Source organism: Vidua macroura, chromosome 4 (genome assembly GCF_024509145.1).
Source record: "Vidua macroura isolate BioBank_ID:100142 chromosome 4, ASM2450914v1, whole genome shotgun sequence".
Classification (NCBI taxonomy): domain Eukaryota; kingdom Metazoa; phylum Chordata; class Aves; order Passeriformes; family Viduidae; genus Vidua; species Vidua macroura.
This window is the reverse complement of record NC_071574.1, coordinates 9,814,843-9,833,489: the sequence shown is the minus strand read 5'-3', so window position 1 is coordinate 9,833,489 and position 18,647 is coordinate 9,814,843. Positions and strand designations below refer to the sequence as shown.

General features: G+C 45.0%; 1 protein-coding gene across 1 annotated transcript; it reads right to left on the bottom strand.

The window, feature by feature from the left end:
* Window positions 1-1,554: 1,554 nt before the first annotated feature.
* On the bottom strand, window positions 1,555-13,875 carry HPSE (heparanase). The gene is made up of 12 exons (XM_053975943.1): window positions 13,673-13,875; window positions 12,069-12,214; window positions 10,933-11,058; window positions 10,400-10,573; window positions 9,776-9,947; window positions 9,226-9,273; window positions 7,741-7,834; window positions 6,992-7,098; window positions 6,371-6,485; window positions 4,619-4,737; window positions 4,339-4,485; window positions 1,555-3,551 (listed from the first exon to the last, which is right to left on the bottom strand). Exons 1-12 carry the CDS (start codon window positions 13,858-13,860, stop codon window positions 3,392-3,394), a joined length of 1,596 nt encoding a protein of 531 aa, XP_053831918.1. The 5' UTR covers window positions 13,861-13,875; the 3' UTR covers window positions 1,555-3,391.
* Window positions 13,876-18,647: the final 4,772 nt, after the last annotated feature.

Here is an 18,647-nt window from a genome sequence, read left to right as displayed (position 1 = left end):
GCATTACACACTTCCTTCAGCTTGAATGACTCACACACTGGTAAAAAACAATGAAAACCATTTTGAACTTTAATTTCCCAAGATGCTGACTAGCAGGAGGAAGTGAAATATGAATGTGATGGACAAGTGATTTAAATGTTTTGCCATTGTTTTACTGTTTTAATGAGCAGTACTCCACAGCAGTAAAATGATTTTCACAGGACCATAACAGTTGCTCAACTCTGATGAAGAGTAGCTAATAATCTAGGTTCCATATCACATTGATAAAGTCATCATGGGCTTTATTCAGATACAGACAAGGACCTGAGGTGGGGTTGAATAGTGAGTCCTGGCAACGAATCCCCACAGCCTCTTTGCCTGCCATGGACGTAGGATGCTCTGATTGTCACCAGGTAGATGTCCTCTATAGACACTGCTTTCATGTTTTTATATGTGTGAAGTGGTGAGGAAACCCTGGACTGTCTGCAGAAAATTTTTAAAGGAGCTCATGGAAGTAGAGCAGTAAAGTAAACTTTTAAAAGTAAACTTTTACAGTTACTGCCACTGTATTTACATTCATAATAAAGTAGCCTGGCCCTTCACTGAAATATAATCTAGGGAATTTCTCATTTCAGACTAATAAAGCTCGGCTGTCTTGTTTAGCTGAAATCTGAGTTAATGGTCAAAATGTCTCTGACTCTAAGGAGGCCATTGGTTTCCTTATTTTCACATACACCAAATGATCCCCTGTACCAAAGTGTGATGCAATTTACTTCGCCTTCCAGGAACTGATTTACAGTAAATTCAATGTGAGTAATCTGACCTCCAGAGTCAAAAGGGCTACAGAGAATTAGAATGAGTTTGAAATATGATCCTCCCTGTTCTTAAATAACTGTACACCCATATATTAAATCCCCCAAGGTTTACGACATTCACAGAGGAATAAAAGCCCCAGAGATAAGGGTGGGGCAAGCATTGTAAGGTCCTGTGAGGGTGATGTTCATCTCTGTTTCAGACCATAGCTTCCTTGTAGTGCTAGGATCCAGCATCTTTCCCATTCCCTGCACTTATGTCCCTCTTGCTCTGTTTGTGTAGCTCCCTCTTGCTACTGTCTAACAGCAGCTATTAGCTTGATGTGCAACACTTTGTAAAGAGAAAGGTAGTTACTGAGCTGTAAATCAAACCTCCCCACCCCACCATCAAGAACAGGGCTCAAGAGGAGACGTGGTTGGCAGCAGCTGTCATTTGCATGCATAAACATCCCCGGGGCCCCTCCTGGCAGTTCCTGTGTGCCAGTCACCAGCACATATATCACATCTGAGTCACATTGGGTGGAGGGCTTCTGAACTGGTAGGCAAACACAATTGAAACACACCAACCTTTGTAGGGTTTCTTTCATTTTTGTGTACTTGGGTACTCTTATTGATAATAAAAAGAAGCATGGGTAGTTATGACCGAAAGAAAAGTAGGGAGTGTCCTGGTATAAGCATGTCAAAAAGGAGTCTTAAAAAATAATGAAGATTGCCAAAATCTGGTATAAATTGGTATAAAGTTGGTAAGTATATAATTGGTATATAAGTTGGTATAAATTTTAATTAAAATCTTCAAATTAAAATCTTCAAATACAAAACTCACAAGCATTGAAATAAACAAAATTCTTAGAAAAGTTCTAAAAAGAAGCTACCAGGCAAATAATAATTTGATGTTTTAGTTGCAACTTACATTTTTATAATAATAATAATAATATATTATTAACTTTATGTTGACTATATGTACGACTTTCCATCTCTCTTCTGTTATGGAACTTAAACAATGTAAACAAACTCAGCCTTCGTTTCTGATCTATGTTATCACCTGATACATAACCCTTCACAGAATGCATCTGCTCCGCAGACGCACACACTCCTTTGACACATTGAACTCAAATATAACTTTTTTAGTGTGCAGGTTTTCATCACAGCTACATAAGCACATCAGTTTTGAAAGTTGTCTCATTAAAAAAGGTTCCCTGCCCTGCATTAAACCCCATGTAGCTGGTAGCATCTTTTTAAAGCTTAAAAAGGGAGGTGCAGAAGTGTGGGGTTTTTCTTCCCTGCTGTGCTCATAAATATAAGGCATTGAGAGTGGTGTGCATTACATACCTTCAAGAAAGGTAGAGGCAAATAAATATATACAGAGGGCCACAGCTACTGTCCAAGGCTTTTTGTTTCCTGGGGACCAGCAGCCTGTGTGCCACAGGGAGCTATTGCTGGCACAGCCAGCAACCTTCCTCATACACACCCTCATGCAACTGCAACAGGGTTTGCATGAGGAAGGCACAGCTGGGGAGAAAAGCCACCACCAACACGGATTTCCATCCAAAATCACTGTAGGATGTCAGCCTGACTGGGCACTTCTGTCCCCAGGATGCTCTATAGCAACTGATGTCCCTCTGGTGGTTGAGGGGTGAGTTTCCTCAGCCTCTTTTCTATCCTATTTCCCCAAGATAGAAGAGACCTGAGTGCATTAGGGAGTATAAAGTAGAGAGAGCTTGAGAGCTTTACCTGTGCATAGGTTCAGGAAAGTCTTTTCCAGCTGAACTGCCTGCAGGTGGTGCAGGTTGAAGAGTCATGAGCACTCACTGTGCAGCCCTCTGAGAACAGAGGGTTATTGCCAGGGCCTGGTGGGCTCCTCTCCTTTCCTTGCAGGGAAGAAGTGTGTGATGGCAGAGGTTGACCACCCTACAGGAACAGCCTGCATCAACAACTCGCCTTTGGAAAGCACAGAGCCACAGCTCCATCTTGTGACTGAGCAATCCTAGCTTGAGAAAAATGTGTGTTGTTTCCCCAAATCTAATAGAGGATCTGGTTTCTCTGCAAGGCTTTTGCCCCTGCAAGCACCCTGACCTTTGCTTGCTTTGCGTGTCCACACTTTCCACCCCAAGATACCCTCAACAACCACAACCCCCTCAAAGACCTCCCCACATAGTGTGAAGTCACAGCTGTACAGCTCAAATAAAAACTCTGCTCATCCTTTCTGATGGCAAGCTTTTGAAGAAACTGCTTTAGGAGCTGCGCTTGCAGAAATGAGAGGGAGAGAGGAGGTTGCAGTGCCTGGGCTGGCAGAGTCCCAAGTAGTGTGAGAAGCGCTCTGCACAGTGTGGAGACGGGTTCCATGCTCAAGTACAGCGACAGGCTGGATCAAGAGCAAAACCAGCCTCTGCCTGGTCTTGTTCTACCTGGATAATTCTGGAATCTTCCTTGTACCAGTTACCCAGTGGGACCTCATGTCTTCCCCAGCTAACAGTTGTACTAGTGCTGCAACATTTGCATCCCTTATCAGAATTAAATCCTGTAGAAATGTGAATTTCTAGGATTAGAATTTCCTACTAGCCAAATGCTTTACATTTATCCTGAGTGCATGTGTTGACCACTTAAATGCAAGCAATAGCTTTGGCGTTTTTGATAACATAGAAGCCGTAGGAGAAGGCTGGAAGGCCAAGCAGTCTGCCGGGACCAAGGGGCTTTTCCATAAGCTCTGGCAGTGTTTCATCATCCAGCATCCGTAGCTCACGGCCGTTCAGCTCAATAGACCTGGAGAGGGACAGAGAGAGTGTTTGGGCAGCTGTGCTCTGTTTGCCATCGAGTACAAACTGCTCTGGGCCTGAGTGTAAACATTAATTCAGCCCAAAGCCAAACAAAACTTCCCTTGAATGTGTGTGTACACAAATGTACGCAGACATCTGTAGCACTCCCACTACAAGGACTTCTTCAGAGTGGTAGCACAAGCACATTTAAAAGTACAGTTCTTTAAATTGCTTTTCCTCCTGAAAATATTAATATTCTTTTTTGCCCACAGAGCAGATCTTTTCCCTGTGGATGCATTAACAATGACAACAAAAAGACCCAACCCACATACAAAGTCTGAACATGTTGCTGTAAATCAGGAGCTAGTACTTGGGAAAGCAATATACCTGTGCTTGTAAAAAAAAAAACAAAAAAAAAAAAACAAAAAAAAACAAAAAAAAAACACAAAAAAAAACCAAAAAAAAAAAACCAAAAAAAAAAAAAACCAAAAAAAAAAAAAAAAAAAACAACCAAACCAAAAAATAGGACTTTAGCAGCTGGTCCAGAACACTGACACCTGCTAGGATAAACTTGCAAATTAACATCAAATAAATGTCCTTATAACTTAGCAAGCTTTCAGCAGCCTTAGTTTAGGAGACCTGATTTAACAGAAGTCAGATCTTACTGAAAAAAACCCAGATGAATGAATGGTAACCTCTTCTTTTCCCTTGCAAATTGAATAAGGTGAGGTTTTAAAGACCATCTAAGCCTACTGACAGTCTTTTCCACAGGGCCTGGAGGAATTGCAACTTACCTGGAAAGAATATTCTCTTTGCCATGAGGCAGTAAGAGGTACTGATCCACATGCTTGCTCGATAGGTAATCTGGTAGCTGCAAATGTTGGGTGATGTTGTAGAGGTTTAAGGCAAACAGTGTCACATCCCCTTCTCTGTACTTTGGGCTGCAAGGCGAGAGAAGGTGATGGTGGGGATCAGAATAATGTGTAACTTTGCACTGTCACAAATGGCATTTGTTGACCAAGGGGTGGCCATGGGCTCTGTTTCCAGGCTATTTCACTCTTTCTGGAGGCTTACTTGAGGCTGTTTGTGCAGTGGAGGTAGACACGGAGCTTCCTCTTGTTGGCTCCTGCCAGGCTGACCTGCAGCACCTTGGTACCCACCAGCTTCTTGTAGAGCAGTGAGAGCCAGTAGTCCTGGGAGGCACAAAAACACATGGAAACATTTGTGTATGTGCCAGGTGCTCCACACAGTGCTTAATCTAACCTTCATTTTGAAGCTCATTTCAAGGGTTTTCTCCATAGCTTTTTGCTTTACCAAGCTTTTCACATCAAACACATTCATCACACAAACACCATAGCAAAAAGGGAAGCCCTGCCTGTGAGCAGCTGTGTTTAGAAGGTACTATAGACATATTTTCCCCTTCATACGCAACTCTCAGAGCTCTGTCACGGAGAGATTGTGCTTTGGAAACACCCTTCTGCAGGGTACAGAGAACCTCGGGACTGAATGCAGGGATGTGAGCTGCCCTTCCTGCAGGAAAACCTGTACCTAAGGCACAGGTGCAACACCAGGAAAAAGCTCCTAAACTTTAACCCCTTTCATTAACGTTGTACTTTTGAACAGGTATCAGGATTTCTAAACTCAAGTCACAAGTGTATCCTCAGACACTTCAGGATGATGCCTCAGAGCAGGGCGATGCCCAGTGCAGACTCATTTTTTCCAAGACTTTCAGAGAGCTTCTCCCAGCTCATCTGTTGGTCTTTGAGGTTTTCTTAAGAGGAAAACTGTTGTGTTTCTCCTCTGACTCACCACAAGCCTAGGAAATTACTTTTGCTATTAGCCTTCACGCTGAATCCCTCTGCAAGGAAATGTGGCCTTCTGACACTGATGTGCTTCCTCATTTCTGTGCTAACTAAGCTGATGCACCTGGGTTTGGATTTCCCTGTCTCTGAAGTATTATTGGCTTGGTTGGCATCTGTACTGCCTGCAGGTGAGGAAAAGGCACACAGTTTCAGTCCAAATTAAATCTGTTTTAAATGAGGGAATGAAAAGCGCAAAGTCACAAATCTGATGATGCAGCCTCTGGCATAGGAAGCAGCTGATCAAGTAGGATGGAAAATCCCTGTATGCTGGGTTTTCTTTCAGGCTGGCTCTATGACCACCAGTGAAAATCACAATTTGGAAGCAGAAAAATGAGAGGAAAGCTAAAAAGGAAGATGTTGTACTCTCACCCCAATCTAAGTACTAGTAGTACAAAGAAATGTGCCGTATGTGCAAGAACAATGTATAGTTCATATAATGAAGTTTCATCACAGCAAAGTGTTATTTCCTAAAAAATCAAACTATACTAAATGTATATTTCAATTTAATTATCCTTCAGCCACCACTTTAGGATGAATATGCTCATGACCTATAATACTTGAGTGTTGACTTCATGGTGGCCTGGTTTTCACATGGAATATAATTGATTTCAATATCTCTTTTCACTTCTGTTTATAAACTACTCGTCACTCAGCTGAGGAGTAGTCAAACCAAAACAGGCCATCCAGAAAAACCTTGTGAGATACAGGAGCTTCTATGTACAAACCAGAATCAGTTTCTGCTGTGCTGAAGACTGGCTGCACCCCTGCAGTTGGAGTAAATATCATGTGTGCATACATATATATGTAATAGTACATTAACCTGTAGTGGAACAGGAGATAACTTTAGGTGCAAGGGTACCTGTGACCATCCAAGCAAAAAAAGATGTTGTTAAAATAGCTGACTTGTCCCTCCACATCCAGCATTGCCTGTGCAGAGGTGCATTCAGGGGTGTTATTTACATACCGGCAAAGGCTCAAAGTTGGCATCCACCAGGTGATAGGTCCCTGCCCCGAAGAAAACCTGTCTCATTACCACATCAATCCCCTGCCTGGCTGAAAGCCCGAGTTTGTCCAACCACCTGCCAAAAAATGAGGCAAATATCACACAGATGAAAGTGCTGACCTCAACAGTACTCTGTTGCCCCTCTCCAGCCAGCTCAGGAAGCAGGAAAGCAAAACTTAGTGAGTGATGCTGACTTCCTTAAAAGCACACAACTAATTTCAAGTCTTGCATTGATTACATTAAAAAATAATTTCAGGCCACCTCTTGAAGTCCAAGTTGGTGGGAACAGTTGCTCCATTCCCCTGTTTGTAGGTGGTGGAAACAAGGAGTGGAAGCAGATTCTCCTGAACTGGCCAAGGGTATGAAGGCTGAGAGAAATCATCACACCAACAACAAGGTTGCCTGTCATTATCAGACTTTGACTTGCTGGCCCACCTGATAAAAAGTCATTGTGTCTTACAGGATGGAAAAAACCTGCCCGCACTCCCCAGGAAGCCTGAGGAAGCCACATTCCTCCTGTGAGGCAGCCCCGTTCAGCTGTCAAAATACATAATTTCCCCACACCTGGGACACAGTACTCACATAAAGCCAGCAACATAAGTGTTAGACAATCTGGGAGCTCCTCCTCCATAGGCAGAGCTCGTCTCTCCCAGCCACACCTTCTTGTCCGGCACAGTCTGACCAACAATCTGGCCAGTGGGAAGAAGAGAAAGAGACGATGGTTAATTTTTTGGCTACTGAAATAAATAAAATTTAGTGTTTTAGCCGAAGGCTTACTTAGGATGTTTACATTTAAGGGATAACATTCTGAGATGGGATGTCACAGAAATTTGGATCAAAAGGACTAGAAGTAGATTTACATCCCCCCCCTATAAAAAAACCAAACTTGCTACCCATGTAAAACAGGGCAAACATCACTAAAATCCAGGTCCCATAATTCTTTCTGTGCTGAGTAGTGCTATATTCTAAGTTATAAGGCTCTCAGGATCTCAAAATACAAAAAAAAAAAAAAAAAAAAATAAAAAAAAAGAAGCACTGGGGGGGATGGGATAACCATAAATGATCTCCCTGAGTAATTACTATATCAATAAATGAGAATGTTGTAGGTGTGTGATGCACCTGGCACCATGTTTGCTGCATAGCAAACTGTTGGAGCTCATTTATTGTTAGTATCATTAATTTTAATTTTATTTTTTTTAATATACAATGTCAGCAGAACTCAAGCTTTTGAGTACCCCTGTTTATTGCTAGTAAGAAGTAATGCTTTATTTTGGACTCTCTGTTAACCCCCTGGAAACTGAACATAGGAATGATTGAACAGGTCAAGGCACCTCCAGGACTTCATATATGGCTGTGGCAAAGGTATCCAGCACTTCAGGGCTCAAGAAATCCTCCCTTGTTGCACTCTGTCCATTCACATAGTAACTGAAAATGGGGAAAAAAAAACATAGACAATATTAGGGAAAAATTCCACCAGTGGTACAAAACACCACTGAAAGTATTCAGTTGATTGGTACATTTATCAACAGCATCATTTTTCTGTCCAGTGCTTTTTAATTTTTTGTTTTCCAAATGTGTAGGTCTGTCACTTGTATTTAAGGGACTTTAAGATATAATTACATCAATGGAGTCAGGATATCACAGAAATTTTCACCAGCAGAAGTAATAGGTTTATTTGCATCTATTTATTTAGAATAAGGAAAACATAACCAAGATCCAGCTTCTGTAAGTCTTCTCCTGGTGAGGAGTCCGACACTCCTATGTGATTACTTGCTTTACTCTATCAAGTCATATATTAAAAATATCGGCTCGCAGCATCTGTCCATCTGCTGGAATATTTTGGCCACTTGGAGGGAACTGAAATGTGGGCATCCCTATGGTGTGAAGGTTGCCCTCCACCATGAGCAGAAGAGCTTTTAAGTCTGGTTTGTCCAAATAAATTGGAATGGTGGTTTTTGCATTTCATCCTGCTATCACTCAGTCCTAGCAAAAACAGCTGAAGCCTTCCAGCCACAAGAGGAAGTTAAAACCTGATAATCCTAAATGAGTAAAGAACAGACCAGGAAGGGGAAAGGACATGTTTCATGCCTTTCCAGCAGCTCAAAATACATAAATAATTGATGTATGTATACATATATATAAAAAATAAGTATGTGCATCTTTTCTCACTGTTGTCTGACTGCTGCATGTCATGTCCTGCTTTTGACACTGGAAAGAAAACTGCCTTCACATGGAAATCAATTTCAAACACGTGCAGTTCATGGCCCTGGAGCCAGTTTACCCCACTGTCCCCGTGAGCACTTTAAACCTACAAATCCATGTCACTGCACAGGAGCAAAGGGCCAGGTGCCAGTGCTGTTTGCACTGCGTTTGGGATCTGAGGGTGAGTTACCCACACAGAGCTTGAAATGACTCAGAGAACAAACTCAAGGGAGCAGGAGGAGCTGCTGGCAATTCTCCATGGACAAAGGTGTCAGCCAGACCTACAGGGCTTTTTCTTTATATCAACTAGACATAAATAGAGCAAACAAAATTATCATCTTGCACATGTTGCATTCCCCGTGACAAACCCCTACCGCTCCTTTGGGTCTCTGCGCCAAGTCTACCCTTTGGAGGCTCCAGCATTTCTATAATGTGCTCCCTCAATTCATCTCTTATTAGAACACAGCAATTTGTGAAGAGGCCCCCGAAAAACGGTTGAAAGGGGCATTTCACCCCCTCTTTTCTGTTGAGATTGATAATTCTGTTCAAATTGACAAATTTTTAAGAAAATGAGGCAGTAATCAGTGTGCCAGTGATATCCAAGTGGTACTTACTGATGCCATGTGACAGAGTCGATCACCTTCCCTCCCGATTTCAGGAAGCTGCAACCAGAGGGGATGGTGGAGAGTGGGGAGTTAAGTAGTACCAGTGATGGGTCATGGCCCTCCCAGTAGTGCAACGCCATGCACAGCCCTCCCCTCTCCCCATGGCTGGCAGTTTTGATAGTGAATTCTTGGGGGCCAGGCTTGCCATGGCTTTTAGGCAGGTTCCCAGGTTGCTGGGAGGATGAATTGACCTTTGTATAACATGTGGGTGTTTCTCAGCATAAAAGTCCTTGTTAGCACAACCCTAGAACCAGTACTCAATGGGAAAATGTGTGGACCATTGATGTACTTCCAGCAGCTGAGTTTTACCTGGCTGAGTATTCAAGCCTTGAACTCAAGCATGCAGGTAAGATTACTGTTGTCGTCTGTCAAGGTAAAAAAAATTGTTCAACCCTTGCCTTAAAGCCTCTTCATACCTCCTGCATATAGGGGCAGACAAGCCACAATTCTCCACACCTGCCTCACCCCAGGGAGTGCTGCTGGAACCTCACACCCCTACCTTCTCAGCAGTCTCTGCGTGTGCTTTCGGGGCTGCCCAACATCAGGGCCATACAGCTTGGCATGCTGGTAGAGGGCATAGTTATTCAGCAGTTGGCGTAACTGAATAAAATCTTGCCCCAGCTGGAAGCCATCAATGTGGATGCCAGATTTCTTCCTGAAGCTGTTGGGCTCTGGGGAAGACACATGCACATCAACAACCCACTCTGTTTCTGGGGCACAAAATAGGGCAGTTCCATCCACATGGGAAGCACCAGTTCCCTAAGGCTTCATCTGATCTGACATGGTGTGGATGAGATAGTTGAAGGTGAGCATGAAAACAAAAGGTCGGGGGATACAGTGTGCTGCTCTCCAGGACTCTGTCCCAGCCATGGGTGACATCTTGCACCTTGTGGGGCATCATTCACCTCATCTCAAAGCCCTGTTAGGAGCAGCAAAATCATCTCAATTTGTTCTTTCATTTTGTCTTCTTCTAAAATACCTCTGCAAATTAAGACCTTAATGTCTCTAAATAAAGCATCATCTTGCTTTTATGTGCCATCATCCAAAATATCCAAAGTTACTAGCCCACACCCTCTGGTGGTACTTTTCTAGGTGATGGCTGGTCTGGCCAACAAGCACTTACCATTCCCAAGCTCCCAGGAGATGTTGTACCTCTGGGAAGCACAGTAGTCCAGCAGTGCCTGGGCATTCGAGCTGTCCCACTGCAAGCCACCTTTCCGCAGCAAGGCATTGAGTCCAAAGATCAGGTGAAACCCTGAGCAGTTTGCAAAGCTGTAGAGAATATCCAGTGTATTTTCTGCACAGAGGAGAAAGGAAGGGTGTTTATCTCAAGGTTAGAGCGTGCTAGTTGAGCTCTGGCCAAGCAACAATCTTTACTGCCTGTACTTATTTAGCCTGATGTTGCAGATGTGCCAAACTTTCTTAGCCAGACAGAAGAGGTCAGGCCTCACTACACAACATCTTGCAAACTTTGAGCACCTCCCAACCCCTGCAGCAGAAGACTATTAAATGTGGGATGGCAAACAGTAGAAAAAGAGTTTTCTGAACAATTTTCAAAGTGGGTGAAATATTTCTTTTTCAGTGGTTTCAGCTCCTAATAGCCTACGGCCCTTTTATTGTGGGGCAGAGAATTGCATCCCCCTGTTTAAATCTTACTTGTAATGGTGGTGTTTTTGTGCTTTTTCCAGTTCTGTTCGGCAAGAATCAGCTTCTCTTGTCTAGGCCATTGGGCCAGCAGTACCTTCTCAACAGCAGCAAATGCAGGCCTCGAGCCACAAGCCTCTGTAGGGCAGAAGAAGGTTGATAAGAGTCAAGAAGGTTGATGGGAATTAACTCCTCACCTCTACAGCCAGCAAACCCTTGTTCCAGTGAGCAACCTGGCATACAGTGGTGTGGCAGGAATCATGACCCACCTTGCTGCAGGCAGGAACAGGGCAATGCTTTCTGCACTGGCCATCTCATGCAGGGGAAAGTGCTGACTTCCCCGCATGGCTCACTGGCAGAAGCCATAAGACACATTTCCTCCAAAGCGTATGTTTTTTCTTGGCATGCAAACCAGGAACAAGCCATAACCAGAGAGGAAGGCACCAGCCAAAGTCACAGGAAGTAGCTACTTAGCAAAGTGCTATGAGGGGAAAAGTACCACTTGACTTCAAAACTGAGCATCTCACTGGTCCTACAGTAATGTAGGATTGCACAATCGTGCTATGTGCCACAGGAATATGCAGGAATTTTTTTTTAATCTGAAACACCTCTTGACACTTTTGCTAAGTTCAAAGAGAAAATACCAAGCTCAAGCAGTTGACAGGGGTCCATTAGGTTTGCACTTGCCCTGTCAAAGTAGCAGGAGGGCAAGGCTGCTCCCACAGCAAAGCTCTCTGGCTTTGGAAGATAGATTGAACACTCTGTTCTCCTCAGGTTATTTCTTCCATCTGTTCCTTAATTTTCATAATGAAGCCACAGCTTCTGAGCTGAACCTGACCACCTCCCAGACAGTGAGGGAGCTCCCAAGATTGCTGCAGGGAGCAGAGGGCACAAAGGGAGAGTCTCAGCAGATGCCAGGGAGAATACAAGATCCCCTACATCCTTTCTCAGCATCTCTCAGCTGGCACAGCTCTTCTCACAAACCATGCTGAAAGTCCACAGATCTCCTCTCCGTGGATGATAGCAATACTGACCCTGTGGAGGGCCCCCAGTGGTGCTGCTGTACCATTACAGCATCCTCAGCCTGTGTCAAAAACCCTCCAAAACCTAGGATAGTTTCAAGTCTAACAAGTTGATGCCCACTTTACCTTGCTGAGCCTGAAATTCCCAGAGGACTTTTTCTTCTGAAGTTGAATCCTTGTTGGGATCAAAGATAAGAAAGTCTGTCTCAGTGCCACCAAACCTCAGGAAACCTGGGGACAGGGCCATTGCCAGGGTACGCAGCTTGGAATTGCTGAGGAGGGAATGCCGAGAAACAGAAAACCACTATATTTATGCAGACTGTGTAGAGGGTAAACATGGCAAGCACTTTGAGGAACATGCTGCAGTAGGTGACCTGAGGCTACCCAGTAGCCTCAAGGAATTCCTGATGGCTTGCTGGGATCTGCATCCCAGCCCTCTGCACTGTACAAGTGAGCCAGGAGAGGGTCTAATGGGCAACAAGGGGAAAACATACCTGAGGGAATACCATCAGTGAGCCAAATCCTGGGGGCAAAGTAAGGCAAAACTTTAAAACTATCTTGATTTTTTTTTTTTTTTTTCATCCTAAATATCCTCCTCCCCTAGATTGTTTTGGTTTTGTTTGTGCAACACCAACATAAATGTCATGTGAGAATTTGGGCGCAAAACTGACTTTAAATCATCTGCCCCAACTTCTATCACAACTGCCAAAGCAATTGCCTTTGTACCCAAGGGAGACTGAGAGTCCCTGCTGGGACAGGTGTTAACTCTCTCAAAGCAGGCATACAAAAGAATGTAACTGTGACTTGCTCACATTCCATGCAGGATGTGCAGCACTGACAGCCAGCCTTCTCTGGGGGAAACTGCAAGGCATTGGAGGGCACTGGGCATGCTAGGCACTCTGTGGTGACAAACTTTAGATTAGAGGCCACCAAGTACTTCCTACTCCTCATGGTGGCAGGGCTGGCTTCAAGCTGAACCCCAAGGTGTGAAGGTGGGGCTGGATGTTGGAGACTTGAGCACTTTCCAGTAAAGCTGGTGACACCTTTCTCACCAGCTCAGTGAGGACGAAAACGTGCAAGTAGTGGGAAAGCAGGACTGGGGGATCCACACGTTTATTGAACACTTTTCATGGATGGTGATCCCACCATCTGCTTCCCTGTGCAGCCTGTTCCAATGCATGATTACCCTCTCAGTGAATAAATTTTTCTTACTATACAATCTAAAGCCCCCCTGGTACAACTTGAGGCCGTTTCCTCTCATCCAGCCACTTGTCAGCTGGAAGAGACTGACCCACACCTCACTACAATCTCCTTTCCGGTACTTGCAGAGGGCGATAAGGACACCCTGAAGCCTCCATTACTCGAGGGCAATCAACCACAATTCCCTCCGTTTCCTTCTCCTTTTTTTTTCTGCTGGCAAAGCAGCTCCTCGGCCAGGCTTATTTCCGAACTGAGCTTTCCCTGCATCCCCACAGGCCAGCTGCTCCTTCCCCGAGCACGAAGGGACCGGCGCGGCTCGCATCTGGGGAAGGTACCGCCTTCTGCCCTGGGAGGACGGAATCAGTGAACCCCGAAGCAGCTGGGATCCAGCAGCCTCTCCCCGACCCCATTTCTAGGGTGGGCGACTCCCCGTTCCCCCCAGCTCGCTCCACAGCGCGTTTGCTGGGATGGCCCGCCTCTCCCCCCGAAGACCCTTTCTCCTTTGCCCAGTGGGGCGAGAGGCGGCTCACCTGAGCAAGACGACATAGCGCGGGTCCCGGGCGAGGCTGGCATCCAGGGTGAGGGAGAGGAAAGCCGGGCTCACCTCCCGTCGGGGGCTGCCCCGGAGCCCCAGCCGCAGCACTGCCGCCCGGTGCCCCTCGGCCAGCGCCGGCAGCAGCAGCAGGAGAGGCAGCAGCGGCAGCAGCGGCAGCAGCATCCTCCGCTCCCGGCCCGCCGCGCCGCCGCCGCCGGCCCCACCCCCGAGGAAGGCGGACCCCGGGCTACCGCGCTCCGCTCACCGCCGGGAAGAATCGCGCTGGCGTGAGCAGAACCTTCCTCACCCTCTGAAGAGCTCCAACAGCATCTTCGAGCCTCAAATCAGCGGCAGGACACCCGACACCCGGCGTTACCCGAAGCCTTAACCACTGCAAAATGAACCTGTGTTTACAGCTGGTTCCTTTCCTGCTCACACCTTCGCAGCCTTGCAGCCGCCTCCTCCAACATCCCGCCCTGCCCGAGCGGCCCTGGGCATTTCCGTGTACAACCAGCCGGCTGGAAAATGGCTATAGGACTGAACGCTGCCTCTCCAGGGCTGGGATGTCCGCCTGGCAGCCCGTCTGCGGCCTCCACTGCGGGAAACCAGCTCCCTGTTGGGAGCAGCACACAGCCCTGTCAGGCTGAATCCTGACTGTTGCAACAGTCCATACTGTTGGAACAAGCGTTTGTCCTAATTGCAGAGGTATGAAACTTGGAATTACTGTTACAAAATAGTTTCAGGCAGGCTCTGGGTCTGTCCCCAAGTGCTCCCTGCAGTGTCCAATCTGTACTGAAACTCCTTCTTTGGCAGCAGCTGGCCTTGCTGGGGAGGCCTGTCAGGGAAGAGCCAGCTGCAGCCACAGAGCAGGTATGGCTTAGTGTCATGGAATGGCTTGGGTTGTTCCAAACCCTACACCATGGGCAGGAATGCCTCCCACTAGACCAGGTTGCTCAAAGCCCCATCCAGCCTGGCCTTGAACGCTTCCAGGAATGAGGTATCCACAGCTTCTCTGGGCAACCTTTGCCAGTGCCTCACCACCCTCACAGTAAAGAATTTCTTCCTAACATCGAGTCTAAACTGACCCTCCTTCAGCTTAAGGCCATTCCTCTCTTGTCCTACCACTCCATGCCCTTGTAAAAAGTCCTTCTCCGGCTCTCTTGTCATCCCTTCAGGTACTGGAAAGTGCTCTAAGGTCACCCTGGAGCCACCTTCTCTTCAGGCTGAACAACCCCAGCTCTCTCCGCTTCTCTTCAAATGAGAGTTGTTCCAGCTCTCTGATCACCTTTGTGGCCTCCTAACAGGTCCACATTCTTCTTGTTTTGGGGGGCCCAGGGCTGGATGCAGTACCAGAGATGGAGTCTGGAGTAGAGGGGAACAGTCCCCTCCCCCAGCCTACTGCCCACTCTCCCTTTGACGCAGCCCAGAATACAGTTTGCTTCCTGGGCTGCAAGAATGTTTCTAAGTTTCTATGCACACTACTGAAACATTTACAGAGTTTTTAAACAACTACATTTAACACCGCCATTACATTTCCCACCTGCACCAATTCATCCTGAAGCATCCATGTTTCTTAGGAAGTTTGTTTTGAAAATGGCTGTCTGCTGGAATAGGCTGTGAATCTGTTACTTTATTCGGGTGCAGTGCTTCCCACACACACCGAAGTTGGGGCATTAATCTATGGCTCAAGTGCTCGGCTGCCTGGCCTTTCCTGTTCCTGCTTGCTCTACATTTTTGTACTATTAAGTAACTCTCCACCGGAACTAGAAGAACTTGACCAAATTAACTCTGGTTTTGATAAGCACATCCATGGCCCTGCCGAAAAGGAAACATCAGTGACACTTCTGACTGTCTCAGTATCTTAGTCAGGGTAATGCTTCCCATTTTGGGGGTGCAGCACTAATTATATGCCTACGCCCCGGGAAGGGCTGGGGTGACTATCTGCCAGAGGAATAACTCATCTATCAGCTGATGACTGGAGCACCAAACAAACCTCTTAGCCCCATGAGTAAACTAAGGATATAAGAATGTAGTTCAGTGTGTGAAAAATCATTGCTGCAAATCTAGCTAAGGTTGCACAAGTTGCACACCACAGATGCAGGAGGAAAGGTCTGGAGCTGTCAGGCAAGATGCAGCCTGCGCACAATTTCTGTTGAAATTTCCTATTTCTGCCTTTATTTCCTCCATGTTAGTCTTTGAGAGGACACAATTTGGGTAACTTGCTACTGTGTGGTATTTCTCACAGCAAAGGCACAAGGTGTGTATTTCAAATGGTCAAGGCTATGTTTTGGGATCAGTTGCTGTGTACAGATGCATGTATGTGAAGTCTGGCATGTGTTGTGTTTAGCAGCCTGTGAAACCTTGTAGCTGGGAAACAATGCCTTCCAGCATTAGCTTAAGGTACTAAACGAGAAGTAGCAGGTTTTTCCTGGGCATTTTTCATATGGTTTTATACGTATTTTTAAATATTGCAGAGTAAGGGAGCTCAGTATAGATGTATTTGGACTTACGGAAATTAGGGCAGAATTTGAGTGATGCCCTGTGAGCTACAAGGGGAGCACTTAAGAACTAGGACTAGGCTTAAGCCCACTTAAGTGTTACTTGAAGCCAGCTCCAAACAAGTGTCCCATCCCTCTTCCTCACTTCACACAAAACCTAGCCCCTGCCTTGTGACATTCAAATGCTTTGGTCTTGCAGCTTCTATCAGACCGTTCTGATTCTCCCAGTAATGCCATTAGACACCCTGTGATGACTAGGTTTTTATAACTCGAAAGAACTAAAAATAAAACCTGCCAGGAATTTCAACTGTCTAGCAGCAGCAGCAACATGCTATTGCTAGCAGGGGCACCTCTGCTGTTCCTGGGCAAGCACCAATAACTGATACATTTATACCTGTATCTATTTATATGTCAGTGCTTTATCTTGCGTATATTAAGGGAATTCAGAAGGGAAGAGCTGCCTTTGCAAAAGGCAAATAATTCTTATGACACAGATGTTTGTGTCAGAATACTGCTCTGTTTCTACATAAAAAGCCTCAGGAAGATGAAACTAAGGCTAAGCTGATGCCAAGAAAGCATGGAAATTGTAAAAACAGAAATGCCTATCAGAGTGGTTTTGTGAGCTATCCTTCCTCCCTGCTCCAAGCCTGCAGCCAGACCTTGTCCTGACACAGCTCTCAGTACTCCCTGCTGGTTTTATTTCTGAACCCAGATGGTTATGGGAGTCTGAGATGGCACACCCTGTTTATTCAGAGATGGATGACACCTTGGGTCTAGATTTTAGCAGTTCTCTTTGATATGCACACAGAGATGAAATGAAGCTTTAAAAGGAAGGACAAAGTGAGAGCTAGAAGGGATTAACTCATATGAAAACAGCTTTCCAGAACATAGGAACGCAATAGGTCTCATTCACACAATGAAAATTAATAGCTAAACATTATCCTAAGCCTGACTCTCTTACTAGTCCTTCCAGGGAAACAGTTTTCAATAAGTTATGTACAGAGGTTCACGGAATCATGACTCAGAGGAAGAAAGGGAATCACACAAACACAAGAACTGGTCTATGTGGGCAAGCTGGAAAGTGGAGTGAATAGAAATAAAGACTAAGAAATATGCCCTGAGGTTTTAAGTCAGAACATTTCTCTGCACCTGAACAGACTCTCACACACAGTAGCTCTCATCCAATTTACTGTGGGTTATGAAGACATTGGCAGGAACATCCAACAGAGCATATTTTTATGACCTACTTAGCTTTGAATCATCTACCATTATATCACATGGAAATAAGATAAGTTCATCAATGTTGCTTCTTTTCCTTTAACACAGGCCTTAGGATACAAAATCCCATTGAAGCAAGTGAGAAATGTTTGGTTTCCAAAATATCTTGAATCCATCCTCAGTATAAGTTTTCCCATAGCACATTCACCCATAACAGACATTTACCAAACTAATGCATACCCATTACAACATCTGCATGTTTTATATATATATATCAGCCCACTGAAGCACTGAGCATCATCTGCTCATCACATGAGCAGCATCTGTTGTATTCCCTTTTTTTTTCTCTCCCATCTCCACCCAGGGGACAAGCCCAGGGAGGAAAGCTTTATATGAAAAGCATTTAATCACACATTAATACAAGCAGTATGAAATACATTTACTGCTTTGCCTGATAAGTTTGATTTCAGGAAAATAAGACAAGCTACATGTAGCAAAGTTTCAGTGCAAATTAGTGCAGCTTCATTTAATTTCTGAGCCTCTCTAAGGTCACAGAGAAAGCCTTAAGGGAATTGCACTCATCCATCAAGGCAGAGCACAGTCTGTGTGAAGAGAACAGCACAGACAACAATTGCCAATCTCTTTTTTTTTTTCCAGATCAGCTTTATGCAGATTTAAAACCACTCTCTTGTTTCAAACCAGCTTTCCCTACCATTTTCACAGGAGCTCTGGCATTTGTAGGGAATACTTGACTTTTTTCCTAAATATGTATCTCATCAAAACCTGATCTTGCAGCAGTGCTGGGTGTTACAGTCATGTATAGTGTGAGGGTGCATTTAGCAAGTGACAGGAATAGTATTTTTCTGCTGTTCCCCTCTGCTACATAAATACATAAAATGTACACTTTAATTAGCACGCAAGTACAAATATCATACAAAGAATTGTGACAGATGTTACTGGCTCATTAACTATTCTGTAATAAATGTAGCAATTAATGGATTATTTCCATAACATCTGTTATTGCAGTAACTCAGTACTCATGAGTGAATAATTTTATAGTAACTTCCTGGGGTTCTTTCCCCCGCCAAATCCACACAAAACTGTACCAAACTTAGGAAAAGCACCATCAAGTATCAATAAACCTCTAAGGTAGCTATGCTTTCTTATGTGGGTACTACATCTCCTGCTTAGATATGTATTCACTGTTATGCTGGAGTGAGCATCATCTGCCTTTTGAATGTAACACAAACCAAT

Coding starts and splice junctions, on each gene's coding strand:
- HPSE (XM_053975943.1), bottom strand. CDS start 13,860: ATGCTGCTGCCGCTGCTGCCGCTGCTGCCTCTCCTGCTGCTGCTGCCG. Junction 9,948..10,399: donor CTCCTGGGAGCTTGGGAATG/GTAAGTGCTTGT, acceptor TGTCTTCCCCAG/AGCCCAACAGCTTCAGGAAG. Junction 9,274..9,775: donor ACGCAGAGACTGCTGAGAAG/GTAGGGGTGTGA, acceptor CTCTGGTTGCAG/CTTCCTGAAATCGGGAGGGA.